The 24,257-nt window shown below is 43.1% G+C and overlaps 2 protein-coding genes and 1 long non-coding RNA gene across 3 annotated transcripts; all 3 read left to right on the plus strand.

Moving 5' to 3' along the window:
• The first annotated feature begins 867 nt into the window (after positions 1-867).
• On the plus strand, positions 868-7,975 carry LOC144485942 (uncharacterized). The gene is made up of 3 exons (XR_013496204.1): positions 868-1,067; positions 7,040-7,072; positions 7,845-7,975. It is a non-coding gene; the product is annotated as an uncharacterized LOC144485942 (long non-coding RNA).
• Positions 7,976-11,866: 3,891 nt separating this feature from the next.
• On the plus strand, positions 11,867-16,700 carry LOC144485945 (scavenger receptor cysteine-rich type 1 protein M130-like). The gene is made up of 5 exons (XM_078204017.1): positions 11,867-12,221; positions 12,907-13,221; positions 14,829-15,143; positions 16,116-16,433; positions 16,519-16,700. Exons 1-5 carry the CDS (start codon positions 11,867-11,869, stop codon positions 16,698-16,700), a joined length of 1,485 nt encoding a protein of 494 aa, XP_078060143.1.
• A 73-nt stretch (positions 16,701-16,773) lies between these two features.
• On the plus strand, positions 16,774-23,891 carry LOC144485946 (scavenger receptor cysteine-rich type 1 protein M130-like). The gene is made up of 5 exons (XM_078204018.1): positions 16,774-16,984; positions 17,125-17,163; positions 17,354-17,470; positions 22,950-23,057; positions 23,869-23,891. Exons 1-5 carry the CDS (start codon positions 16,774-16,776, stop codon positions 23,889-23,891), a joined length of 498 nt encoding a protein of 165 aa, XP_078060144.1.
• Positions 23,892-24,257: the final 366 nt, after the last annotated feature.

Raw genomic sequence — 24,257 nt, forward strand, 5'->3', positions numbered from 1 at the left:
GGGCGGAGGCAGCAAAATCGCTCAGAGATGTAATGGTGGCCTCGACAGTATGTTCAAAAAGTAATTAAGTTCAAATAGAGAATAACAGTCTTTTAACAGAAGCATTTCATCCAAGATTTCCGTACGGAGGTGCGACAGATAAGAAGACATGCATAAATTGGACTCTCTGTCCTTCGAGAATATTGTTCTCCAAATAGAGACAGTAAAAACTTCGGAAGTTGTTCTTAGAACAAATAGGAAAAGGCTGATTTTCACTCGGACAAAGATTTATTTTTATTCCAGGTGTTACAGATTTGAACTTCTTGCTTGAGTTGCTGCTGGAGTGAAGTCTATTCACTTTTCCCTTGTGAAGATGTTAAAATCAGGTTGTGAATACATGCTGTATTCGGACTCCACTGGATTCTTGAACTGCCGATCAGACTGGACTTGTCACTGATAGATTTCTTGAGGAAAGTGAATGGATCTGACGTGCAATTTATGCATTTTCTCCACATCGCACCAATCCATTTCCCCTGGATTTAACCTGAAAATTTTAACCCTAATCCTGTCCACGGCCTTCAACTGTTTCTCGGAAATGGTTCGTTGAAGTATGCGGTAAAACAGTGCAAAAACAATGTACATAATCCAGTGCAGGCCGAATATGATTTGCAAACATTTTCCATATGCATTTCCTTCACTCGCCTGTGTCTGTGCTGGAAGATATGATGATTCGATGATCCGATGCTGGGTTGGTGACTCGTTTCCTTTTCAAAAATGAAGGCCTCATTAGCTGCACAGGACAAGGAGGTGGATATAACTGTCATTGGTATCTTTTATCAAACGGCAATTGCCATTTCACACATCAATTCGGAGCATCAATTAGTCAGACGCGAGGAAACATTATTTTCTGAACACAGCTTTCTCAAATAATTCATTCCTGGAGCGTTTGGTATTTCAGAAAGTGTTGGAAGGACAGCCCGGTACCGATGGACAAAACTCGGTGAACATTCAAGTCTGATCGCAGTAACCGACAGTCGGGACGATGCTGCGCTCCTTCCTGACTCTAATTACATTGCAGCTTCTCAACTGTGAGTTATTATTGATTGAAAGTATCCCGATGTCTATTGAGAATTCCCGAACATAAAATTTTAACAAATATATAGATACATTGAGCTTTCGTAATAAAAATGTTGGTGACCTATGTAAGGGAAAGTTGATAATTTGAATAATAATTGTCATCTGGAGGTAATGGGATATTAATGTACATCAATTTAACAATGAGAGGAGGCGAGTTCAGTGTCTGAAAAGCTGGAGGATGAAGAAGTGCTCAGCACATTGAAAACCTGCTTGCTTCTGCGTTTGAAGTATTGTAACGCACAAAGGAGCCAAGAACAGGCCAGTGGGGTTAGACTGAATTGATTTTATTCCACCCGGCACAGTCCCTTTGGACCGAGGGGCCTAACACGTTTGCCGAGTATTGCTCCGAGTCCACGAGTGTCCAACGAAAAGTGTATTTAATCGCCGTCTGCCTTACATTCGTGAGCAGATTAAATTAATTGGAGTTGAGAATCAAAATGGACTGTCAAATCTAAATCTGGAAAATTATGTATTTTTTCCAGCAGTGTTTTGAATTCCCCGCTCCACTTAGGAAGACGGCTCTGATATATTCAAATTCGTCCTTCGTTGTTATGAAGTGCGCATTGAAATTGGAAATTTAAGTTGCAGAAGTTTCAGTTGGTGAATAATTGAGATCCCCAGTTTGTTTTTAACTTATTTCCTTCCAAATATATTTAGAATATAGAACATCTGATTAAAGCATGTTTTAATTTCTCGGCCGAGACTTACGGCAACCTGAGATTTAAATACAAAATTGAATGGAAATGCCGCGCTTGCGCATGGACAACATCTTACTGTAAAACCTCTATTCGGACCACTTGATTTGTGTTGGTACAAATTAGAGCAGTCGCTGTTAGAATTTGCTGAAAAGGAGTTTGAGTGGAAGCCAACTCACTGCGTTTAAAAATGCAGGAATTTTGGCGAGGACCGTCCAGACATATTTCTCTTGATATTTCTCAGTATATTTTCCGTCTGAACCCCGTGTAGAGAGAAAACAAACAAATCATTTAAAATAGCTGCCTCCGCCTCAGAGTGTTGGGCTAGGTCTGTGAATAATGCATTTCAACACATTGACTTGAATCGCAATTAATAATGTCATTTATTAATTTCATTAATATGAAGAAAAAACGTATCTTATGTTGATAATGTAATTTGCTAAATATGCGTGATTTGCTTTCTGACGTTTGCTGCTCAATTGCCTCATATCTCCCACGGGAATTTTACCAGAATGTGTTAAATTAATATTTCTATGCAGAGATTTTTTTAGGTTCCAATTATTTTTCATTCTCAAAACTATTCCACGGTTTCATTTTCTCTCTGTCTCATGCCGTTTTCTGTGGCAGATCGAGACCTGATCTTTCATCTCCTTCCACAGGCCCACTAGTTTTGTTGAGATTTAAGTCGTTGACTTGGTTCAGTTTCCCTTGGTTCCCAACGTGCCTCTTCTGTTATATTTATTCTTCCCAATGTCACTGCAAATGCTGTTTTACTGATAGGAAAGCGCCCCATTACTGTTATCAAACACTTCACGCAGTAAAGAACATACAGTCCGCGAAATAAATTTTTAAAAATACTGATTGGACTTTGCAGTTGCTTATAAGAACATGCTTTGTAAAAGAAAGAAGAACATATTTTATATTGTTTTACCATTAATCCTGTGCTCAAGAGACTCACCTCATTCAACATTGATTTTTTTTGTTGCAACTGAATCGCTAGTTGGGGTTTTATGAAGTGAATGTTGAAATGGTTTACTTAACTTGTAGAATCTTATCATAATACATTTTGCGCAAAGTTACATTTTCAGTTCATTAGTCTTCAAAAACATCAGCAAATGAATAAGAAACTTAGATTTACCACGGAATCCAACTCAGATACGGCAGGTAGGATTAAATATTCTACTGGGTCTGCTGGACAGACGGAATTGAAATTCTAGTTAAACAGCGCAGTCTGGGTGTAGACCGTCGCCACAGGTGGAATAGCATACATTGCAGAATGGAATCTAAGTCAATGAACTGCTTGTGGAATAACAGTAAAAGTTATAATTTCTGCCGATGGAATGCGTGCACACATTTGGGATTGATGCTTCTCAGTGGAAGAGCTGAATGCTCGTTGTGTGGTTCAGTGAGCTGCCTTTTGTTAAACAGATTATTTTGAGTTGGAGAAGTGGACACGGCTGTAAATAGTGAAAAGTTAAATATTAAATCGAGGTGGGACCAACATTGCTTTAACCGGCTTATTGAGCAATATACTTGATATCAGTGGCACTAGTGAAATAATAGGGAAGTGAAAAATCTGACTTCTTCCGCGAATTTGCTGCATGGGCATTTTTGATTCCTCTTGGGTACAATGAACTTCAGAAATCACAACAAAGCTTTCTAACCATACATTAACATCAGTATTCTGTACCAGTCACTGGATGTTTGTCAACCTCTTCCGAGATACTCTCAATATCCATTAAGCTCTCTGTTTCATTTAATGAGATGTGAAAACCTGTTACTGATTCGAGATTGCAGGGAAGCAAAAGCTGTAGAGAAGGAGTATACTGTGGAGGGATTGTCTATAGAGTCTCTGTGGGTGGAAGTTCGGAGTGGGAAGGGGTCGATCACTTTGCTGGGAGTTTTCTATAGGCCGCCCAATTGTAACAGGGAGGTGGAGGAGCAGATAGGGAAACAGATCCTGGAGGGTTGCAATAATAGCAGAGTTGTTGTGATGGGAAACTTTAATTTCCCAAACATAGATTGGAATATCCCTAGGGTAAGGGGATTGGATGGGGAGGAGTCCGTTAGGTGTGTTCAGGAGGGTTTCCTGACACAGCATGTGGACAAGCCGACAAGAGGAGAGGTTTTACTTGATCTGATACTGACCAATGAACCTGGAGAGGTGTCAGATCTCTCAGTGGGAGAGTATCTTGGGGATAGCGATCATAGCTCTATCTCCTTTATGCTTGCATTCGAAAAAGAGAGGATCAGGCAAGCTAGGAACGCATTTATATGGAGTAAGGGGAAATATGAAGGCAGAAGGCAGCAAATTAGAGGAGTAAATTGGAAGGAGGTATTCTTGGGGAAATGTACTGAAGAGAGGTGGCAGTTTTTCAAGGAATGTCTGTCTTGAGTTCTACAGGACAACGTTCCGAGCAGACAGGGAGGAATTGGTAGGTTAAAGGAACCGTGGTGCACGAAAGCTGTGCGGGACCTCGTCGAGAAGAAAAGGAAAGCGTACAAAAGGTTCCGAGAGCTTGGCGAAGATAGGGATCTAGATGAGTATACAGCTTGTAGGAAGGGACTAAAGGAGGAAATTAGGAGAGCCAGAAGGGGTCACGAGAAGGCCTTGGCAGGTAGGATTAAGGAAAACCCTAAGGCGATCTATAAATATGTGAAGTGTAAAAGGATGAGATGTGAAGGAATAGGGCCTATAAAAGGTGAAGGCGGGAAAGTCTGTACAGAACCAGTAGAAATGGCAGAGGTGCTTAATGAGTATCTTCCCTCGGTTTTCACAGAGGAGAAGGACCTGGGTGGATGTACTGCGGGCTCAGTTCTGGTCGCCTCATTACAGGAAGGATGTGGAAAAGATTGAAAGGGTGGAGAGGAGATTTACAAGGATGTTGCCTGGATTGAGTGGCATGCCTTATGAGGGTAGGCTGAGGGAGCTCGGTTTTTTCTCCTTGGAGAGACGTAGGATGAGAGGAGACCTAACAGAGGCTTTTTCCCAGGGTGGAAATGGCTGCTCCGAGAGGACACAGGTTTAAGGTGCTGGGGGGTAGGTCCAGGGGAAATGTTAGGGGGAAGTTTTTCACACAGAGGGTGGTGGGCGAGTGGAATCGGCTGTCGTCGGTGGTGGTGGAGGCAAATTCAATCGGGTTTTTTAAGAGACTCCTGGATGAGTTCATGGGACTTAATAGGATGGAGGGTTATAGGTAGGCCTCAAATGTAGGGATATGTTCGGCACAACTTGTGGGGCTGAAGGGCCTGTTTTTTGCTGTAGTTTTTCTATTTTTCTATGTTTCTATTGGCGAATTCCACCGTTTCCTTGTGAAATGTTTTGAACGATTTTGTACAGTTAGCTTCGGCCTCCAGACCTCAGAAATATATCACCTTCTCTCGCAAAGATTGGACACGTGCCTGCTTATATTCTAAATGCGATTTCTTCTCTTCAGCCAAGAGTTCATTTGGTATGGCCATACGTTTGGAAATTATGGTTCCACCAGCGACTCATAATCTGTCTTTTGTGCTGTGAGCTAAATGGTATCAGAGTTTAACGGTGGTTTTCAACGACAAATACAATGTTACGTAATTAATTCCACACGCAAAGCTGATATTTATTTGTTATGTGTTAGGTCCCATAGTTTAACAGATCGATCGACTCAGTCATGAGGAGATATATTTGTTCCCTGACTGTTTTGTACCAATGGCGTTTTATGATCTTAAATGGGCCTACATTTTACAGTACCACACTTTCCATGTCTCTATATCTCTTTCAAACAAAGTTAACATCCCACATTCCGACACGGCTTTTGCACTCATTATTATACTATTTTTTGTGAGGGCAGTGTCCCTGACAATGCAGCATTTGTTGCCTGTCCCCAGATGTATTCAGGAATATGTCTCTGAGCCTTTTTTTCCCTGACTGGCTGCAGTATATGATACACTGATGCAAGCATAGTGGCGTTACGGATTGAGCTCACAAGAGAATGAAGCAACCCCAATATAGTCCCAACTCAGCATGTTGTCCGACTTAGAAGGGAATGCGAAATTCAAGGTACCGCTGTATGTCTGTCCTTGTGCTTTTAGGTGGTAGAGATCGCGGTTTTGGAATGAACTGTGGAATGGGTTTTGGTCATTTGCTGCTGTGTATCATCTACACGGTACACAGATGTTTCAGGTGATGGCTGGCATGTCCAGAAAATCAGGCGGCTTGTATGGTGGCCAGCAACTTCTATTTTATTGCTTGTTAGTGTCATTAGTGACCTGATGCAGGAGGAAAGGGGGAACAGGCTCAAGGTGAGAGGGGGAAAGTTTGAGATGTGTGAGGGAAGTTCTTCACAGAGAGTAGTGGGTGCCTGGGACGTGCTGCCAGAGGAGGTGGTGGAAGTAGGCATATTCGCAACATTTAAGAGGCATCTGGATGGGTACATGAACAGGCAAGAAATACAAATATGTGGACGGAGTGAGGGCAGCAGGTTTTTTTTTAGTTCGATCATCCTAATCGACATGAAGGACCGAAGTACCTGTGCTGTACTTTTCTTTGTTCTTTGATCTTGAAATGGGTCAAAGATTCAGTGGGAGAATTACTGAAAGCTGAAAAGTGGAGTTAGACACGGATAGAAAGACGGAATGGATGAAGAGGGTCTAGAGATTCTAGTTGGACCATCGAGAGTTTGAAAAATTTGAGTAAATATTGAAATGTTTTCCCACAATTCTGGCAACGAGGAGCAAATAAGTGGAAGGTATTTGATATTGTCTATTGATAGTGAAGAGTTAAGAAGGATGACTGAGTATTGTCTGCATTGGAAATAAATGACGCACTCTCCGTATTGTGGACGGCGGTGCAGAGATATTCGAGTAACTTTATCATTGTTACTCTGTGTATCAAGTCATACATTTCATCAACCCAACTGGAGACAAGAATCACTGTCCTGTTGATTCTATTATGTAAACTGGGGACTCAAATGGATTAGGAGATTTGACTGACACAAAATCTCCCAGTTTGGGAATACGGTAACACGTGGTTAAAAGATTTTTTAAAAGATGGAATGAGACCAGGATATTCATAGGCCATAATATCACGGGTGTGGTAATTTGAATAAAACTTTTTAACATCAAGTCCTTGCAAATCATATCATGAAGAAATAACACAGATCCTCGGTGTTGACATTGTGATGTATGGTTTTGACAGTTTCATTCATCTCGTGTTGCAGCGAAGATTAATTTTCAAAATTTCATTTCAGGCAGACCAGGAAACAGTCAGGCTGACCGATCAGGTAATCGCCCTCCAAGTTCATATCTGACATTTGACTGCACTAATCCATCCAACTGAATGTTAAATCCTGAGACAATTTCAGTGTCTTTGTGTTCAATGTTTCCATTCTGGGTCTGCCTGTCAGTTGTGAAGGAAAATGGTCTTGCACTGTTTTTCTCAAAATCTTTCATTGCTGCACCCCGATTCAGTACGACATTAAATTAGGTCCCTGAGGAGCAGGGTGAGAAGCAACGCGGCCCCGCTACCGTTTGGAGATAATTTTTCACTTCCCGAGTTACCAGCCAGCGCTGACATGCAGCGCAATTGCTATTGCCCCTCCCACCACCGACATATTAGGGTTCCGCCGAAAACCCGCCGCATCTTTCCGCCCCTGGAAGGGCTGGAGACTACCTGACTGTCTAATTCAGCTCGGTGCAGCAGGGCGGCCCTGTTTCGACAGTGATGGCAATATCGAATCGATACTAGGATTGACATTTCACGATGTTATTCCAGGCAGTATGATAGACCGTGGAACATGACAGTCCTGACTGGCACTGATTCAATCAAATGCGCCTATCGACACTCCCGCCTGATGCAGCAGAATGATGCTTCAAACTTCCAACTGATTCACGGATTGTTCCCACTGTCTATTTATATTCCCGCTTCCACTGCAATCTCGAATATTCTGTCAGGGTTTGTTGAGGTTCTGGACACACTCGATGTTTCAAATTATTCCGATCTGACCTGCCGTATCAGCCGGCCAATAACTGTTGGTTTATTTCTGTATTTTACAGAGGCGGTGAAGCTGAGACTGGCGAATGGGCAGAGTCGGTGCGCTGGGAGAGTGGAGATTCACTACAAGGGACAGTGGGGGACCGTGGATCATGATCTCTGGGACCAGCCGGACGCCGGTGTTGTGTGTGGGGAGCTGGGCTGCGGGACCGCGCTCTCTGCACCGGGCGGGGCTCACTTTGGGGAAGGATCCGGACCCATTGTGACGTATAATGTTCAGTGCGAAGGGAGCGAGACCGCTCTGCGGGACTGTCGCTCTTGGACATGGGGTCACGATAGCGATCCGCACTCCAACGATGCCGGTGTGATTTGCTCAGGTAAAAAAAAACAAATCTCTCCATCATCTACAGCCTGCTCTCCGGGAAGGGGCGGATAAAGGTTTCTGAGACTGTCCACAGTGGTAAAGAGAGTGGTGGATAATTTCAATATTCTGAAAATAGAAGTGTTCTTACATTAACACCAGGATTTAAGTTTATAATAAAGTAACAGCAATGAGAGTGATTAACAATGACCACAACCGTGCACAGGCCAGCTGTGTCCTTGAGCTGAGCGCTTGCTGTTAGCTATGTTGAGGAGAGGAGCTGTTCGCTCCTGGTTCCTCACTGATCAGTTCCGATCACCATTCAACAAATAATGAAGCATTCCAGGACCATACAGAGCAAATCCTGTCCAACAATCGGGCTTCTGCTGAGCAATCGTTTATATTCATCTGTCCGCAGCGTTTGGGTTATTCTGCTGTTTTAACTTAACTCTAAATCGTTCCATTCTTAATGCCTATTTTTTGCATCAGTGTCCAGAAATTGTCCCCTCAGATGAAAATGTGGTCCGAACCCCAGAGATGCGGTCGGAGGCCTCCCGATCCCCCAACCCTTCGAGCTCTCCAGCACCACCCCTCTCCCAGTGCCTCAACCGACACAGCCACACGCCTGGAGACATAGACGGACCTCTCAGCAACTACGTGGAGGAAGGGGGTGGGTGGGGAAGACCTGCGGGGAGAGAGGGGGAGGGGGTGATTGAGGGAAGCCCAGGCAAGCTAATATGCCCCGATCTTGCCTGTGCAGTGTCAAAAGGTCGGGCATGCTTTGATCGGCTGGCTGTGCACGTAATTATACTTATGGGGAGTCCGGATCATGCGGCACTCCGTCGGAATTGGCGGCTGTCGCTGAGTTAAATCTGGGTGTCTCGGTCCATGTGTTTGACATTTACTGACTATTGATTGTGGAGGCCATAGAGCGCTTATCCAATCACTGCGGCTACTTTCAGAGCAGCAATCACTGGTCAGATTGAACGTGTTCCAAGAGCGGAGTGAGGATGCGAAGGGTCTGGAGGAGATTCATGCGTGCTGGAAACTTCCCTCTACTCTTCCCTCGCCACGAATTCTGCCACAGCTGCTGAATTGTTCCAACATTTTCTGATTTTGTGTGAGAGGGGACTGTCTGGATATCTCCTGTCTCTCCAAGCGTTTTAATAGCTGTCAAGTAAAGCCTCTTCCTCAAATGTTTGATACTATTTGGGAACTTACCTCCCTCTCATACCCCGAATCTGATGAATACCAACTGTTCCTATATGATTTCCCCTCGTGTTATTTTTTTCGGACGAGTTTACCTTTCGAGTCTGTCAGGGAGAGAAATCAGAAATGTTATTGGGAGAGTGTTCCAATGAATAAATTGTGCTGGATCAATTTCTTCAGTAGGTTGTATTTCAAACAAATGTGCGGAAGTCGATACTTTCTCCAGAATAAAATGAAGGAAGATGAGTTGTTTTAACATTTACAGCTGCTGCAGCTTCAGGCAGATTTCACACAGTGTAAACTGACAGAAGGAGATGTTGTCTAGACTCAGGAACCAGGAGCCTGCGACACTCTCACTGGACTATTTTCCAGAACAGGAGATCCTTTCACGGATGCAGTTCCCTGAATTGCCGATTCCATTCCAGATATGGACTGAACAAAGTTACTGAAACTTGAAGCAGAAACTCCCCCCCCCCGCCCCCCACCCCCCGCCCCCTTTCATAGTCGAGCCATCTCAATAGAAATGCTAAAATTCCAGGAGGATTTTTGATTACGTTTTGCACCTGGCCTTTGCATTTTGTGATCTGTACACATGGACCCTCAATAAAGCTCGAGTGTTGTTTGCAAATCACCATTGAGACATTCTGGGATCCACCGTTTCATTTCTGGTTGAAGTCCTTTCAGAACGTTCATTCTCAACACACCGAAAAATAAATATAGGATTTCGTTTGATGCCTATCAGTTCGAACATCCCTGGGCAAATAATTCCATATGTTATTGATTCAGGTCCGCCTGTTGCACATTGTGATATTTCCCATCACCAGGCGGTAGGGGGCAGTTATACTCAGAATTTATTGAGATAAACCAGCACTCGGTTCAATTTAAGGGAGGAATGGGGAAGAGTGTTCCAGAGGAATCGCTGTGAGACTGAACACGGCTTCTGGAGAGTATGATAGTTGACACCTATTGAACTTAATGAAACATCTTTAATTGTAGAATTTCTTAATGCAGAAGAAGGGCATTCAGCCCGTTGAGTCGAACCGACAGAGTATCTAACCCAGGTCGCACCCCACGTTTTTACCTCGATAATTCCCCTGAACGATACATCTTTAGATTAAGGGGCAACTAAAAGGAACCAGATTCAGAACCAATCATGATAGAATCTAATTAAGCGGATGTGAATACTTTTTGATAATAATTAGTGTGACTCTAATCTGTTGTTATTCAGCCCACAGATTTCCAAAACTAGTATCCAGAGCTTTCCCATGCTCCGGCAGATTGGAGATCCATAACGGTATAGAATCTGGCACAGTATGTGACCTTGACTTGGATTGGAATGACGCCAGAGTGGTCTGTGCTGAACTTCAGTGCGGAATCGCCATTTCCATTAGAAGCGGGGCTTATTTTGGAGAGGGCGCTGGATTAATATGGAACGATAGACTTGAATGTAAAGGCAGCGAGACAGGCCTGATGTACTGCACCCTTGTCCCTGTAAATCGGTCCGAGTGCACCCACAGGAACGATGTCAGTGTGATCTGTTCCGGTGAGTGCAGACTTGTGAATATTAGAAAAATTTCTCTTAATATTTCAGCAATGGAGAGATTACATTTCTCTTTCTCTCTAACATGGACATACCTAACCAGACCTTCATATTTCACTGTAAATTTGTTGTAATTTTGAAACATTATTTCAAAATATGCACGTTTTTTGCAAATCAGAAATGTCTGCGTTTTTATTCGTGGTCTGAAATGAGCAGATTATTATTGTTGATTTCGAACCTTGGCTAAACATAGGCTTCTCTTAAACATTTGATATGACATTATTTGTGGAGCTGTTAGGTAGACGTACTCTGCATCCCAAGCCATGAACCCACTGCATGGATTATAGCAGACAATAACTGTGTTTGCATTTTAAAGAGGTTATTGGCGCAGCAGAATAAATGAAGCGTTTTATATTTCAAATATCTTGCATTAAACAAAATAATTGAATGAGCTTAGTAAAGCCATTGCAAGTGCATGTTTTACATCCAGCTGTTCAGGTGGAAAATTGTACTAATGTGTAGAGGAGATTTCAAAGCATGGATAACGTGTCAATAATGTGCATAACCTCCAGAATAATACAGTAATCTTTCGAACGACATTTATTTTCTGAATTATCCGGTCCGAGATTCTGTCTAATTTTGGAGGTGCACTTACCATTTTATGCTCAGCTTATTGCTCCAGAGGATATCGTTTTATAATTGCATCGTCATGCAATGCTTAAACACCGTGCACTTTATTTAAAATGTATACTGGACCTGCTGCAAAGACAGTATATTCTGCCAATGGCACATGAGCTTTTCTCTTCAGGATGGACTGTTCTCTTTGGGTTGAAGCACCTTCCTAAAAGCATCACACATAATGTTAATTAGTTCTATGTGATCATTTGTGAATATTGGGCAATGATTGTAGATGCAGATATAAAGTGTGTTTTCCCGTTTACAAAAATAAACTGTCATGTGTTTTTCTAATTTCGATGTACAAATTATTTGGGTCTGGGTTTGTACCTGAAACAGGAAATCATGGGCCGAGATTGGTTGGTGGAAAGGACAGGTGCTCCGGCCGTGTGGAAGTGCTGCACGGAGAACGCTGGGGGACGCTCTGTGATGCTTACTTTGCTTTCGAAGACGCCAGTGTGATCTGTGAGCATCTTCAGTGTGGAGTGGTAGAGAAAATCCCGAGAGGTGCAGCCTTTGGGAAGGGAAATGGCACAATGTGGAAGGAGAACTACAGCTGTCGCGGCAATGAGTCCCGGTTGTTGGAGTGTCCGGTTTCATCCGTGGAAGAGTATCACTGCTCACATGAAAATGACGCCACTGTCATCTGCACGGGTGAGTCCCTAAATCAAGATAATGAAAACACGTGGTGCTGGGATTAGTGAGGATATTTCTGCATTTAACCGCCCAAATGCTACCCCGTCCTTGAGTTCCATAAACATGTATTATTCATCCGCTTATCAATGTATTTGCTTCAAATATGGAGCAGCCACGTTGGCTGTTCAGCCTCCTGTCTGTCTGTGCTCAGCAGCATCACATGACATCCTTCACCACTGCACCGGGGGAGCTGATCTGGCGAAAGGTAATCATCATAGAAATCATAGAAACCCTACAGTGCAGAAGGAGGCCATTCGGCCCATCGAGTCTGCACCGACCACAATCCCACCCATGCCCTACCCCCACATATTTACCCGCTAATCCCTCTAACCTACGCAGCTCAGGACTCTAAGGGGCAATTTTTAACCTGGCCAATCAACCTAACCCGCACATCTTTACAGGACGCCCCGGAAAGAAAAATAAAACATAATAGTTTGGAATATGATGACAGTAACAATTTAATAAAATCATTTAACAACTTTACAAATCTCCAGGTAACTTCCCTCTGTAAATTGAGACCAACACAACTAAAGACAAATCGGCAATGGGACTAATGTGCTGATCAGTGGGGTGGGTTTCAAATATTAATTTGAGTTAATTTGCTGCACTGTAACCACTGGTCTGCATGTCTTTCTTCGCCTAGATGAAAACTGGTCACTGAGATTGATGAATGGGGGAAGTCGGTGTGATGGGCGAGTGGAGATTTACCACAATCACAGCTGGGGCAGAGTGCACGACAGCCTCTGGGACCTGAATGACGCGAACGTGGCCTGCAGACAGCTGGGCTGCGGCGAAGCCGAAGCCTCCTATAACAATTCAAAGTACGGAGAGGGTGAAGGGCCTGTGTGGGTGAATGATGTCCGGTGTGAAGGAAACGAATCGCATCTCCGAAAGTGCAGCATATTCACATTGAACCCGCATCGCAGTGACAGCATCGGCGTCGGGGTTCTGTGCTCAGGTGAATAAACAGGTCACTTTTCCAGAAACATAAAGGGAAAAATGTAATCTTGGTCAACTGGGGAATATACTTTACTTCTTCCTCGGGAACACGTAGCTGAGATATTTCACACTGGTGCTTGGATGCAGGACAGGACGCCCCGGAAAGAAAAATAAAACATAATAGTTTGGAATATGATGACAATAACAATTTAATAAAATCATTTAACAACTTTACAAATCTCCAGGTAACTTCCCTCTGTAAATTGAGACCAACACAACTAAAGACAAATCGGCAATGGGACTAATGTGCTGATCAGTGGGGTGGGTTTCAACAGCACAACGAAGAGAGAGGGGGCCACGTTCAAGAAGTGGATTGCAACCTTGTGTCCCAGTCACTCACATAATGACTGTTTAAATAAGTATGAAGAAAGGATTGCTGCATGAAGCGTCAGATGGGAAGGAAAGCCAAAATCTTAGTTCAAGGTAATTTATTGGTAACAAGTAAGGCTGACATGAACACTGGAATGAAGTTACAGTGAAATTCCCCGAGTCGCCACAGTCCACCGCCTGCTTGGGTCAATGCACGTCTTTCAGAATATGGGCGGAAACCGGAGCAAACCCACGCAGACACGGGGAGAATGTACAAATTCCACACAGACAGTGATCCAAGCCAGGAATCAAACCCAGGTCCCTGGTGTTGCGAACACAGCAGTGCGAACCACTGTGCTGCCGTGTGGATTGGATCCATGAGCGGTGATTTTCATGATCGCTCGGGGGAGTGGGGCTGGCTATGGCAGAGCGGTGAGCAGGAGTGGAGAGCATCGATATCTCTGAACATGACCATGATATTTTGAAGCCAATTTGTATTGACGGAAGAGAGTCCAATGCAGATCAAATAGCCAGGGCTGGTGGTGCTGTTGGTCAGTATGGGGGCAGGGGAAGGGATTGGGGAGGGAGGGGGTGCGAGTGCGGGTTTATGCGTGCGCTGGTCGCTGCTGGTGAGTTGAAATGTGCGCGGTTCGTTTCGAAAAGTTCTGATTGCATTCACGTGTTTTGGAGGGGCGTCCATCAGAGTAGTTTTGAAATCTGCATTCTTGAGATAACAAGGAACTGATGAACATTTTGGGTGAGTTCGCAAGAAAGGACACTGTCTGAAAGGTCAAGTCACTCCCAGCCTACTTGCATATTTGCAGTACCTCTGATTTGTTCCGATATATATGTGTGAACTGGTGAAGTATCTGATGAAGTTTGCATGGCAAAATGAGGCAGTGAAAAACAAAGAAGCAAATGTCTGCTTAAAACATTCTGTGTGGAACAACTAATTACCACAATTACATAATTGATAACAAAGCAAAACAAGCTGCAATGAGTGGGTCAGATCCAAACCGAAAACCGTCGCATTATATTCCAGTTGGAAATGTGAATATCTAGAAGATTTGTAAACTCTCCATCATTTATTTTGCCTCCGAACAGAAACTGTTTTTTCTAGAGCATAGATTAATGTCGCTGGCAACGGCAGTTAAAATGCAGGTTTTAATTGAGCTGGAAATTATACAACAGTTTGAATTTAGCAACGAGATGAATATGTTTAAGAAACATAATATGAAACTTTCATTATTCTATTAGAACACAAGCAGTTAAGGCTCTCTGGCGGTGGAAGCCGATGTGCGGGCCGACTGGAGATTTATCACAATGGGACCTGGGGCTCAGTTTGTGATGATTCCTGGGATCTTACAGACGCTGACGTGGTTTGCAAGCAGCTGGATTGTGGACACGCATTGCGGCTTCCTCTTCATATATCGGCTGGACCTGACGCAGACCCAATTTGGTTGGATGAGCTGGAATGCTCCGGGAGTGAATCATTTCTCTGGGAATGTCCCCATGCATTGTGGCGTAACCATGACTGTAATCATAATGAAGATGTGAAGATCATGTGCTCTGGTAACTGTCCTAACTTCAGTTACATTAGAACTTTCATACATAAGATATGTTCCTGATATACCTCAGGACGGTGCTTACGAAGGACATTCTGTCAAATCCGGCTCTGATTTTTTAAAATTCTGGACGTAATTATTGCTAAAGTATTTCGACAGCCGACTTCTGATGTGTTGCCTTATGTTTCTTTATCCCTCATTTCCTGACATAAATGCATCTTCCACTTAATATCACTGACTATTCTGATCACGAGCCTTAAATTTCATCAGGTTATGTGTAAAATTTTCCGGATAACTACATTATTTTGCAAAGATATTTGATTTAATCACTTATTTCTCAAGAAGCATGCTGTCACTTGATTCTTCGCATCAAAATTCGCTCCATTCCTCTTAGCAGGACGAAAACTAAGTTGTCATCGGCATGTGTATCCTGCCATGTATTAACATTTTGATACATACTTTGCAGTCCTCTTCAGTATTAACTATACAAACCAGTTTGCTGCCACAATAGACGTTCATTTTTACTGCCGATTACAAAGTCCCAAGGAGCAGCAACCGCAGCGCCAATCCATGTGAATCTCACACCGGAACTTTTGCTACTTAAGTAACGAGAAACTTTACAAACTTTTTAAATCTACTTTGATACTGATTGCCTAGTTTCCCATTGTCTTTCATGGGCTTTCACTATGGGAACTTTTTGAAGCTCTTCTGGTCGTCTGCGCACAGAGCATAAAGCATTGGCCCTCTCACCATTCCGGCAAGCAATCAATCGGGTCCATCATTCAAATATTTCGATTGAAATTCAATGTTGCTTATTCTTGATTATATCTGTATTTCTGTGACCTTTGTGAAATAATTATGGCAAACCGTGAACTCAACTTAGACATATATATATATATATACATATATATACCCACAGTGCACTGTGGATACAGAATTGTTAACTGAACCATGTGGTTATTTATTACTTGCTTGACAGAGCACAAAGAGCTGCGTTTGGTGAAGGGAAAGCATCGCTGTGAGGGCAGAGTGGAAGTGTTCTATAATGGGACCTGGGGAACAGTTTGCGGTGAAAACCTGTATCAAGATGCTGGAACAGTGATCTGTAAACAGTTAGGTTGCGGCACACTAGTTTCCATCGACTATGACGCTCGCTCATTCGGAGAAGGATCCGGACCTATTTGGTTGGATGAGGTCGAGTGCCTTTCACACGAGTCGACCCTTTGGCAATGCCAGGCAGACCCGTGGGGTCAACACAACTGTCTTCATCGGGAAGATGCAGGTGTCGTTTGTTCAGGTAACACAAACAATCATTTTGCTTGCGGGTGTGATTTGAAATATTGATGTTCCTCATGGAGTCAGCATGTTTGTCTTATCAACAGGGGGAGACATACCGAAGCAAGAGCAGGACAGTGCAAACGGCTGCAAGCGAGAATCAGGTGTTTTCTCAACTTTAATAAAACAGCTATCTGCTTGTATTCCTCTCTTGTGCTACATCAAGGTTAATAATTTATTTATTATCTTTGACAAATTTAGGGCAAAGTTTGCGCTTGGCTGGAGGTAACAACAACTGCTCCGGGAGATTGGAGGTATTGTGTAATCGAGCCTGGGGCACGGTTTGTGATGATTCGTGGGGTATGAACGATGCCAGTGTTGTCTGCAGACAGCTGGGCTGTGGCTCCGCTCTAATGGCCTCAGGAGGGGCCGCTTTTGGGCAGGGTAACGGTCCTGTCTGGCTGGATGACGTCAGGTGTGCCGGAAGCGAAGCCTTTCTGTTTGACTGCCCTTCTTCGTCATTAGCTCAAGCTGACTGTGATCACAAGGAAGATGCCAGTGTGATTTGCTCCGGTATGTGTTCCACTGATCGGTTCCGTTTGGGACTGTGCGACGTTGTCCGGCCCATTTTTGCTGAATATAATTCATGTTTTCAGATGTCTTTCTGACCAACAATGCAAATAATTGTGCTCTTTTTACCATGTCTTCATCAGGTCCGGAATTATCTCCGACTTCTCCGCCCACACCTTCAGGTATATCTCTGTAATAAATATCAATCACGATTACGGCTAATTTTACATTGGGATAAATAATTATCACACATTGGCATTGCCTTAATTTTGTCAATTTCTAACGACATTCTGAGTGTTTCCTGATCATATAAGTATTTAAAAACATGGTGGACATTTTATCTCACAAAACTTCTTGGAATCTTTCATCAAGGACATGAAGATGAAAGCACCTCCACCCCTCTGGTGATCTGCATCTCACTCGGTGTCCTGTTAATCTGTGAGTTAATCGCCCTTTTGGCAGTAATGCAGAGGAGATCATCAATAAAAGGTAAGGCTCGAATCATATCCCTGAACCCACGCTGAGTCATGGATGTTGCTTCATACATCAGAGGGAATTCTCTGCCGTTTTGCAAAGAATGACTTGGGTACAATTCAGAAACAACTTAACTGAGTATTGGCCAGCAAGTTATTTCAAGCCACATGAGAAACAGTAAAATATTACATATAAATGAGGGAGTTATCTACATTCATATTCCTCCTCCACCCACCAGTACATGAGACATGGAATGGGATTTATTTTTGTTGCAACAGATTAAAACGTTGATTGCAAGAAATTAAACTCCGATGGCCTGCACTCTCTGGTATTAAAGGAGATGGCAGCAGAGATAGTGGGTGAATTAGTTATGATATTCCAATTTGTCATAGATTCTGGAAAGATACCAGTGGATTGGAAACACGCTTATCTGACACCCTTATTCAAAAAAGGAGAGACGCAAAAAGTGGCAAACTGTAGACCACCTACAGGGGCAGGTGGGACCTGTACAAGAGAGACGGGTTACACCGAAACTACAAGGGGACCAATATACTTGCAGGGAGATTTGCTAGTGTTATTGGGGAGCGTTTAAACTAGATTTGCAGGGGCGTGGGAACCAGAGTGCCAGAGCAGATAGTGGAGCAGGGGTAAAAAGACAGGTTAGTTCAAGCAAAATCACAAATGGAAGGGTAGAGTGTGGTGGAAATAATTTTTTGAGGTGTGTCTATTTCAATGCCAGGAGTATTGTGGGGAAGGCAGATGAGCTGAAGGCGTGGATAGACACGTGGAAATATGACATTATAGCCATTTGTGAAACTTGGCTACAGGAGGGGCAGGACTGGCAGCTCAATGTTCCAGGGTTCCAATGTTTCAGGCGGGATAGAGGCAGAGGGATAAAAGGTGGGGGGCTGGCATTGTTGGTCAGGGAAAATGTTACAGCGGTATTCAGGCAGGATAGATTAGGGAGCTTGTCTACAGAGGCCCTATGGGTGGAGCTGAGAAACAGGAAAGGTATGATCACATTAATGGGATGGTATTATAGACCACCCAATAGTCAGCGAGAATTGGAGGAGCAAATCAGCGGAGAGATAGCTGACAACTGCAAGAAACACAAAGTTGTGATAGTAGGGGATTTTAATTTTCCACATATAGATTGGGACTCGCATACTGTTAAAGGTTTCGACGGGGTAGAGTTTGTAAAATGTGTTCAGGAGAATTTTCTACATCAGTATATAGAGGTGCCAACTAGAGAGGATGCGGTATTGGATCTCCTATTGGGAAATGAGTTAGGGCAGGTGATGGATGTGAGTGTGAGGGAACACTTTGGATCCAGTGATCATAATGCCATTAGTTTCAACCTGATCGTGGATAAGGATAGATCTGGTCCTCGGGTTGAAGTTCTGAACTGGAAAAAGGCCAAATTTGATGAAATGAGATGGGATCTGGGAAGTGTGGATTGGCCCAGGCTGTTCTCTGGTAAGGATGTAAATGGAAAGTGGGAGGGCTTCAAAGGAGAAATTTTGAGAGTGCAGAGTTTGTATGTTTCTGTCAGGATTAAAGGCAAAGTAAATAGGAATAAGGAACCTTGGTTCTCGAGGGAGATTGTAACACTGATTAAGAGGAAGAGAGAGCTGTATGAAATGTACAGGCAGCAAGGAACACATCAGATGCTCGAGGAGTATAAAAAGTGCAAGAAGCTACTTAAGAGGGAAATCAGGAGGGCTAAAAGAAGACATGAGGTTGCTTTGGCACACAGAGTGAAGGAAAATCCAAAGAGCTTCTATAGGTATGTTAGGAGCAAAAGGATAGTGAGGGATAAAATTGGTCCTCTTGAAGACCAGAGTGGTAGACTGTGTATGGAACCAAAAGAGATGGGGGAGATACTAAATGGCTTTTTTGCATCCGTATTTACTGAGGAAACGGGCATGGAGTCTACGGAAATAGGGCAAACTGTTAGGGAGGCCATGGAATCTTTACAGATTAAAGGGGAGGAGGTGCTCGCTGTCTTGAGGCAAATCAGAGTGGATAAATCCCCAGGACCGGACAGGGTATTCCCACGGACCTTGAGGGAAGCTAGTGTTGAACTTGCAGGGGCCCTGGCAGACATATTTAAAATGTCAGTATTCACGGGGGAGGTGCCGGATGATTGGAGGGTGGCTCATGTTGTTCCGTTGTTTAAAAAAGGTTCCAAAAGAAATCCGGGAAATTATCGGCCAGTAAGTTTGACGTCGGTGGTGGGCAAGTTATGGGAAGGTGTGATAAGGGATAGGATCTACAAATATTTGGATAGACAGGGACTTATTAGGGAGAGTCAACATGGCTTTGTGCGTGGTAGGTCATGTTTGACCAATCTATTAGAGTTTTTCGAGGAGGTTACCAGGAAAGTGGATGAAGGGAAGGCGGTGGATGTTGTCCACCTGGATTTCAGCAAGCCTTTGACAACGTCCCTCATGGGAGGTTAGTTAGGAAGGTTCAGTCGCTAGGTATACATGGGGAGGTAGTAAATTGGATAAGACACTGGCTCAATGGAAGAAGCCAGAGAGTGGTTGTGGAGGATTGCTTCTCTGAGTGGAGGCCTGTGACTAGTGGTGTGCCGCAGGGATCGGTGTTGGGTCCATTGTTGTTTGTCATCTATATCAATGATCTGGATGATAATGTGGTAAATTGGATCAGCAAGTTTGCTGATGATACAAAGATTGGAGGTGTAGTGGACAGTGAGGAAGGTTTTCAAAGCTTGCAGAGGGATTTGGACCAACTAGAAAAATGGGCTGAAAAATGGCAAATGGAATTTAACGCAGACAAGTGTGAGATATTGCACTTTGGAAGGACAAACCAAAGAAGAACGTACTCGGTAAATGGTAGTACTCTGAAGAGTGCATTGAACAGAGGGATCTGGGAATACAGGTACAGAATTCCCTAAAAGTGACGTCACAGGTGGATAGGGTCATAAAGAGTGCCTTTGGTACATTGGCCTTTATAAATCGGAGTATCGAGTATAAACGTTGGAGTGTTATGGTAAGGTTATATAAGGCATTGGTGAGGCCGAATTTGGAGTATTGTGTACAGTTTTGGTCACCTAGTTACAGGAAGGATGTAAATAAGATTGAAAGAGTGCAGAGAAGGTTCACAAGGATGTTGCCGGGACTTGAGAAGCTGAGTTACAGAGAGAGATTGAATAGGTTGGGACTTTATTCCCCGGAGCGTAGAAGATTGAGGGGAGATTTGATAGAGGTGTATAAGATTTTGATGGGTATAGATAGAGTGAATGCAAGCAGGCTTTTTCCGCTGAGGCTAGGGGAGAAAAAAACCAGAGGGCATGGGTTAAGGGTGAAAGGAGAAAAGTTTAAAGGGAATATTAGGGGGGGCTTCTTCACGCAGAGTGTGGAATGAGCTGCCAGATAAACATTTTAGAAAAACTTGAACGGGTTCATGGATGAGAGGGGTGTGGAGGGATATGGTCCAAGTGCAGGTCAGTGGGACTAGGCATAAAATGGTTCGGCACAGACAAGAAGGGCCAAAAGGCCTGTTTCTGAGCTGTAATTTTCTATGGTTCTATGGTTCTATGATGGGGATCACGTGGATGTGGCATATCTGGATTATAGAAGGCATTGGACAAGAGTGTTAGATCCCAGGGGCTGGGCACAGAACATTGGCTTGGATAGAGGATTGATTGAGTGAGAGAAAGCATAGGGTCGGGATAAATGGGTCCTTCTCTGGAGTGAAATTGACTGTAACACGACGGATGACGCCGTTTTCAGTTTTCAACTGTTTACAACCGATTTAACTGACCTGCGATTAGGGCCAGAGTGCAACATAGCAAGATTCGCGGAGGATCCGAAGATGAGTGGGAAAGCAGGCTCTGTTCAGATTATAGAGTTTACAGTTGGATATTGACAGGCTAGGAGAATGGGCCAGAATGTGGCAAATGGAGATTAATGTGGATACGTGTGTGGTCATCCATTTTCACGTCAAAACATTAAAAGGGTAAATGATTATTTATATGGGACGAGCATTCAAAGTCTGTCAGTGCAGAGGGATCTGGGTGTCCTTGTGCATGAATGACAGAACATTAATTTGCAGGCGCAGCATTTCATAAGAAAGGCAAATTGAATATTGGAATTTATTACAAAAGGACCCGGTTTGAAATGTAAAGAAATGTTGTTAACACTGGATAAGGGCCTTCGTGAGACTACACCTGGAGTATTGTGTCCAGATTTAGTCTCCGTACCTGATGAAGGAAGTGCTGACACTGGAGGCAGTTGAGAAGATGTTCACCAGATTGATTCCAGGGATGAAAGGGCTACCAACGAGGAGTGTTTGAAAACTTGGGCTTATACTCGGTGGAGATCAAAAGAATAAGGGGGGATCTGATTGAGGTATATAAAATGCTAAAGGGATTGATGAGGTGGATGTTGAACAGATATTCCGCTTTGTTGGAGAGTCTACAACAAAGGCTCATAGATTAAGAGTGAACCAAAGTAGTTCCAAATCTGGGGTGAGGGACAAGTTCCCTCAGAGTTTTGTGAACCTGTTGAACGATTGCCCAAAGTGCAGGGGAGACAGAATCAGTCAGCAGATTCAAGAACGAAAGAAATATGTGTCTCAATGAAAGCTGGACAAAGCTCAAATGAGGCAGGCAGGTTTGTGGATTTGAAAGCAGGATCAGATCAGCCATGATCATATAGCATGGTGGAGCGGGCTCAAATGGCTGAATTGCCCAATCTCGCTCCTATTTCCTATGTTCCACTGTGTTCATTAATTATTTGGCAACTGGCATTTTGTTTCCACTTACAATTGGTTGCAAACCAACACTGAGTTTTTTGCCGTGTCAAGTTCTCTAACAGTACTCGACCCATTTTGAGACGTGATGGTATGATTTTACACAATTATCAATGCCAACACTGCATCCCAGCAAACGATTCCACTAATATTACAGGATCAATGCCGGTGGTATTGTGAGTAGCCTCCCTCTCTCTGAGTCAGATGTTTCACGTTCGGTCCCAAGACTTTATACGAAAAAAGTGTCAGAACTTCCTGTAACACCCTTCCAAGGCAACAATGTCATGCGGTGAGAGTGGGAGATAATCCTGTTCGGCCACGCCTGGTATGGAATGGCGTTCCTCTGGCGACAGGTTACCGACAAGCTCCATGTTAAAACATGGCCATGGAATTTGTTGAATGTCTACCTTTTGCACCACTAGTTTTGAACAGATAAACAAAAACATTGCATGTATCTGAACTCGCACCGAGTTCTCTTGATTCATATCTTATGCGCTGACCTTCATTGGTCTCTAAATGTCTCAGTGTTCCTTGTGATGGAGGCAGTGGTATCATCACTGGATTGATGATGCAGAGAAACAAAATAAATTCCACCGGACCCTGGTTTGAATCTCACCTCGACATAGAGTGAGATATGAAATCAATAAAAATCCTGAACTGAAATATAGTTCCAGAATGTAACAATATGCTAACTGCCCCGATCTTCCTCCAACAGAACCTGTTGCTGGTAGCTGGGATCCACCTTCTGTTTTATACCAAGCCATTTATGAAGAAATAGATAATATTCCTCCCGCCAAGCTATACACTCAGTCTCGTGCTTCAGGTTTGTGTTCTTTTTAAAACCCAAGCTATACTGCAAAAATGCCGCTTCATGTTTACCCCCTTTAACCATGGGCAAGAGAATCATTACCCTCACCGTGCTCATGTAGAAAGGAGACTTATTAAATGCCTTTATTTATCTTGAGAGGATTCGAGTAGATTCGATTACCAATGTTCATTATTTTTCAAGAATATTTCTGCCTTCTGTGTAAAAGTAGCGAGTAGAGTAACTGTTTCCAATTTCCAACTGCTTTGCACCTTGCACACATCAAAGTCTGATTTAAATAATAATAAGTAAAACATTTGATTGAATATGTAAATCAATTCAATACATTACTGCTGGCCTCATGCACAGCACCTAATTACAGGGACAGATTAGTATTTGGGAAAGTAACTGGAGTATAATAGGTTTGTTTTGCTAAAATGGGTAGTTTTAAAACCATTTTTGGACCGAATCAAAGGAAAAATATAACAAGAAAAAGCAAAAAACAAATGCAAACTATTAAGTATAAAGAAACATCGCCAATGCAAACAAGGAAAAACAATGGGGGAAATGTGTTAGACTCAGTGGAGTAGCGAACTGAGCAAAGTGAGATGTGGAATCGGGAAAAAAGATGATGTAATTAGTGAAGGTGACAAAGGAGGACTACTATATTAGTAAAGAATGGAGTGTTAACTGAAATAGCAAAATATTCAATCAAAGCGGAAATAAAACGGCCAACTCAGAATTAACTTCAGGTATTTTCGAGGGATAGTTTTTACCAATAGTCAACAATGCTGAAATGACAGAAATATTAATCAATTGTTTGTTTCAGTTTATACCAGAGATAACACTTAAGTTCATGACTTCACAAGCTGTGAATGGGAATGGTATCAACAGGTAGAAACAAAAACGAACTAAAAGCATAAAACTCATTGGAACATTTCCATCCATGCATTTTCAAAGAAAGGAAAATTCGAGCAGAGGCAGAATTGCAGCTTTTCACCGAATCATTGCTCAAAAGAGCGAGGGTGCATGTCAACTGAACATTGCTTTGATGCCATTTTGAGTGGATTGCATGGCTCTGAACAGGATTTCAGTAAAACGATACAGGGTTCAGGAGAAGTTTGAACAAAATTACAACAATGTCAACAGTAAGAACGGTTGAGACCTATTCGGAATGGCTGAACAGAATTTTTAAAAATCCCAATTGGCCTATTTATT

This window comes from Mustelus asterias, unplaced genomic scaffold, assembly GCF_964213995.1.
Source record: "Mustelus asterias unplaced genomic scaffold, sMusAst1.hap1.1 HAP1_SCAFFOLD_250, whole genome shotgun sequence".
NCBI lineage: Eukaryota > Metazoa > Chordata > Chondrichthyes > Carcharhiniformes > Triakidae > Mustelus > Mustelus asterias.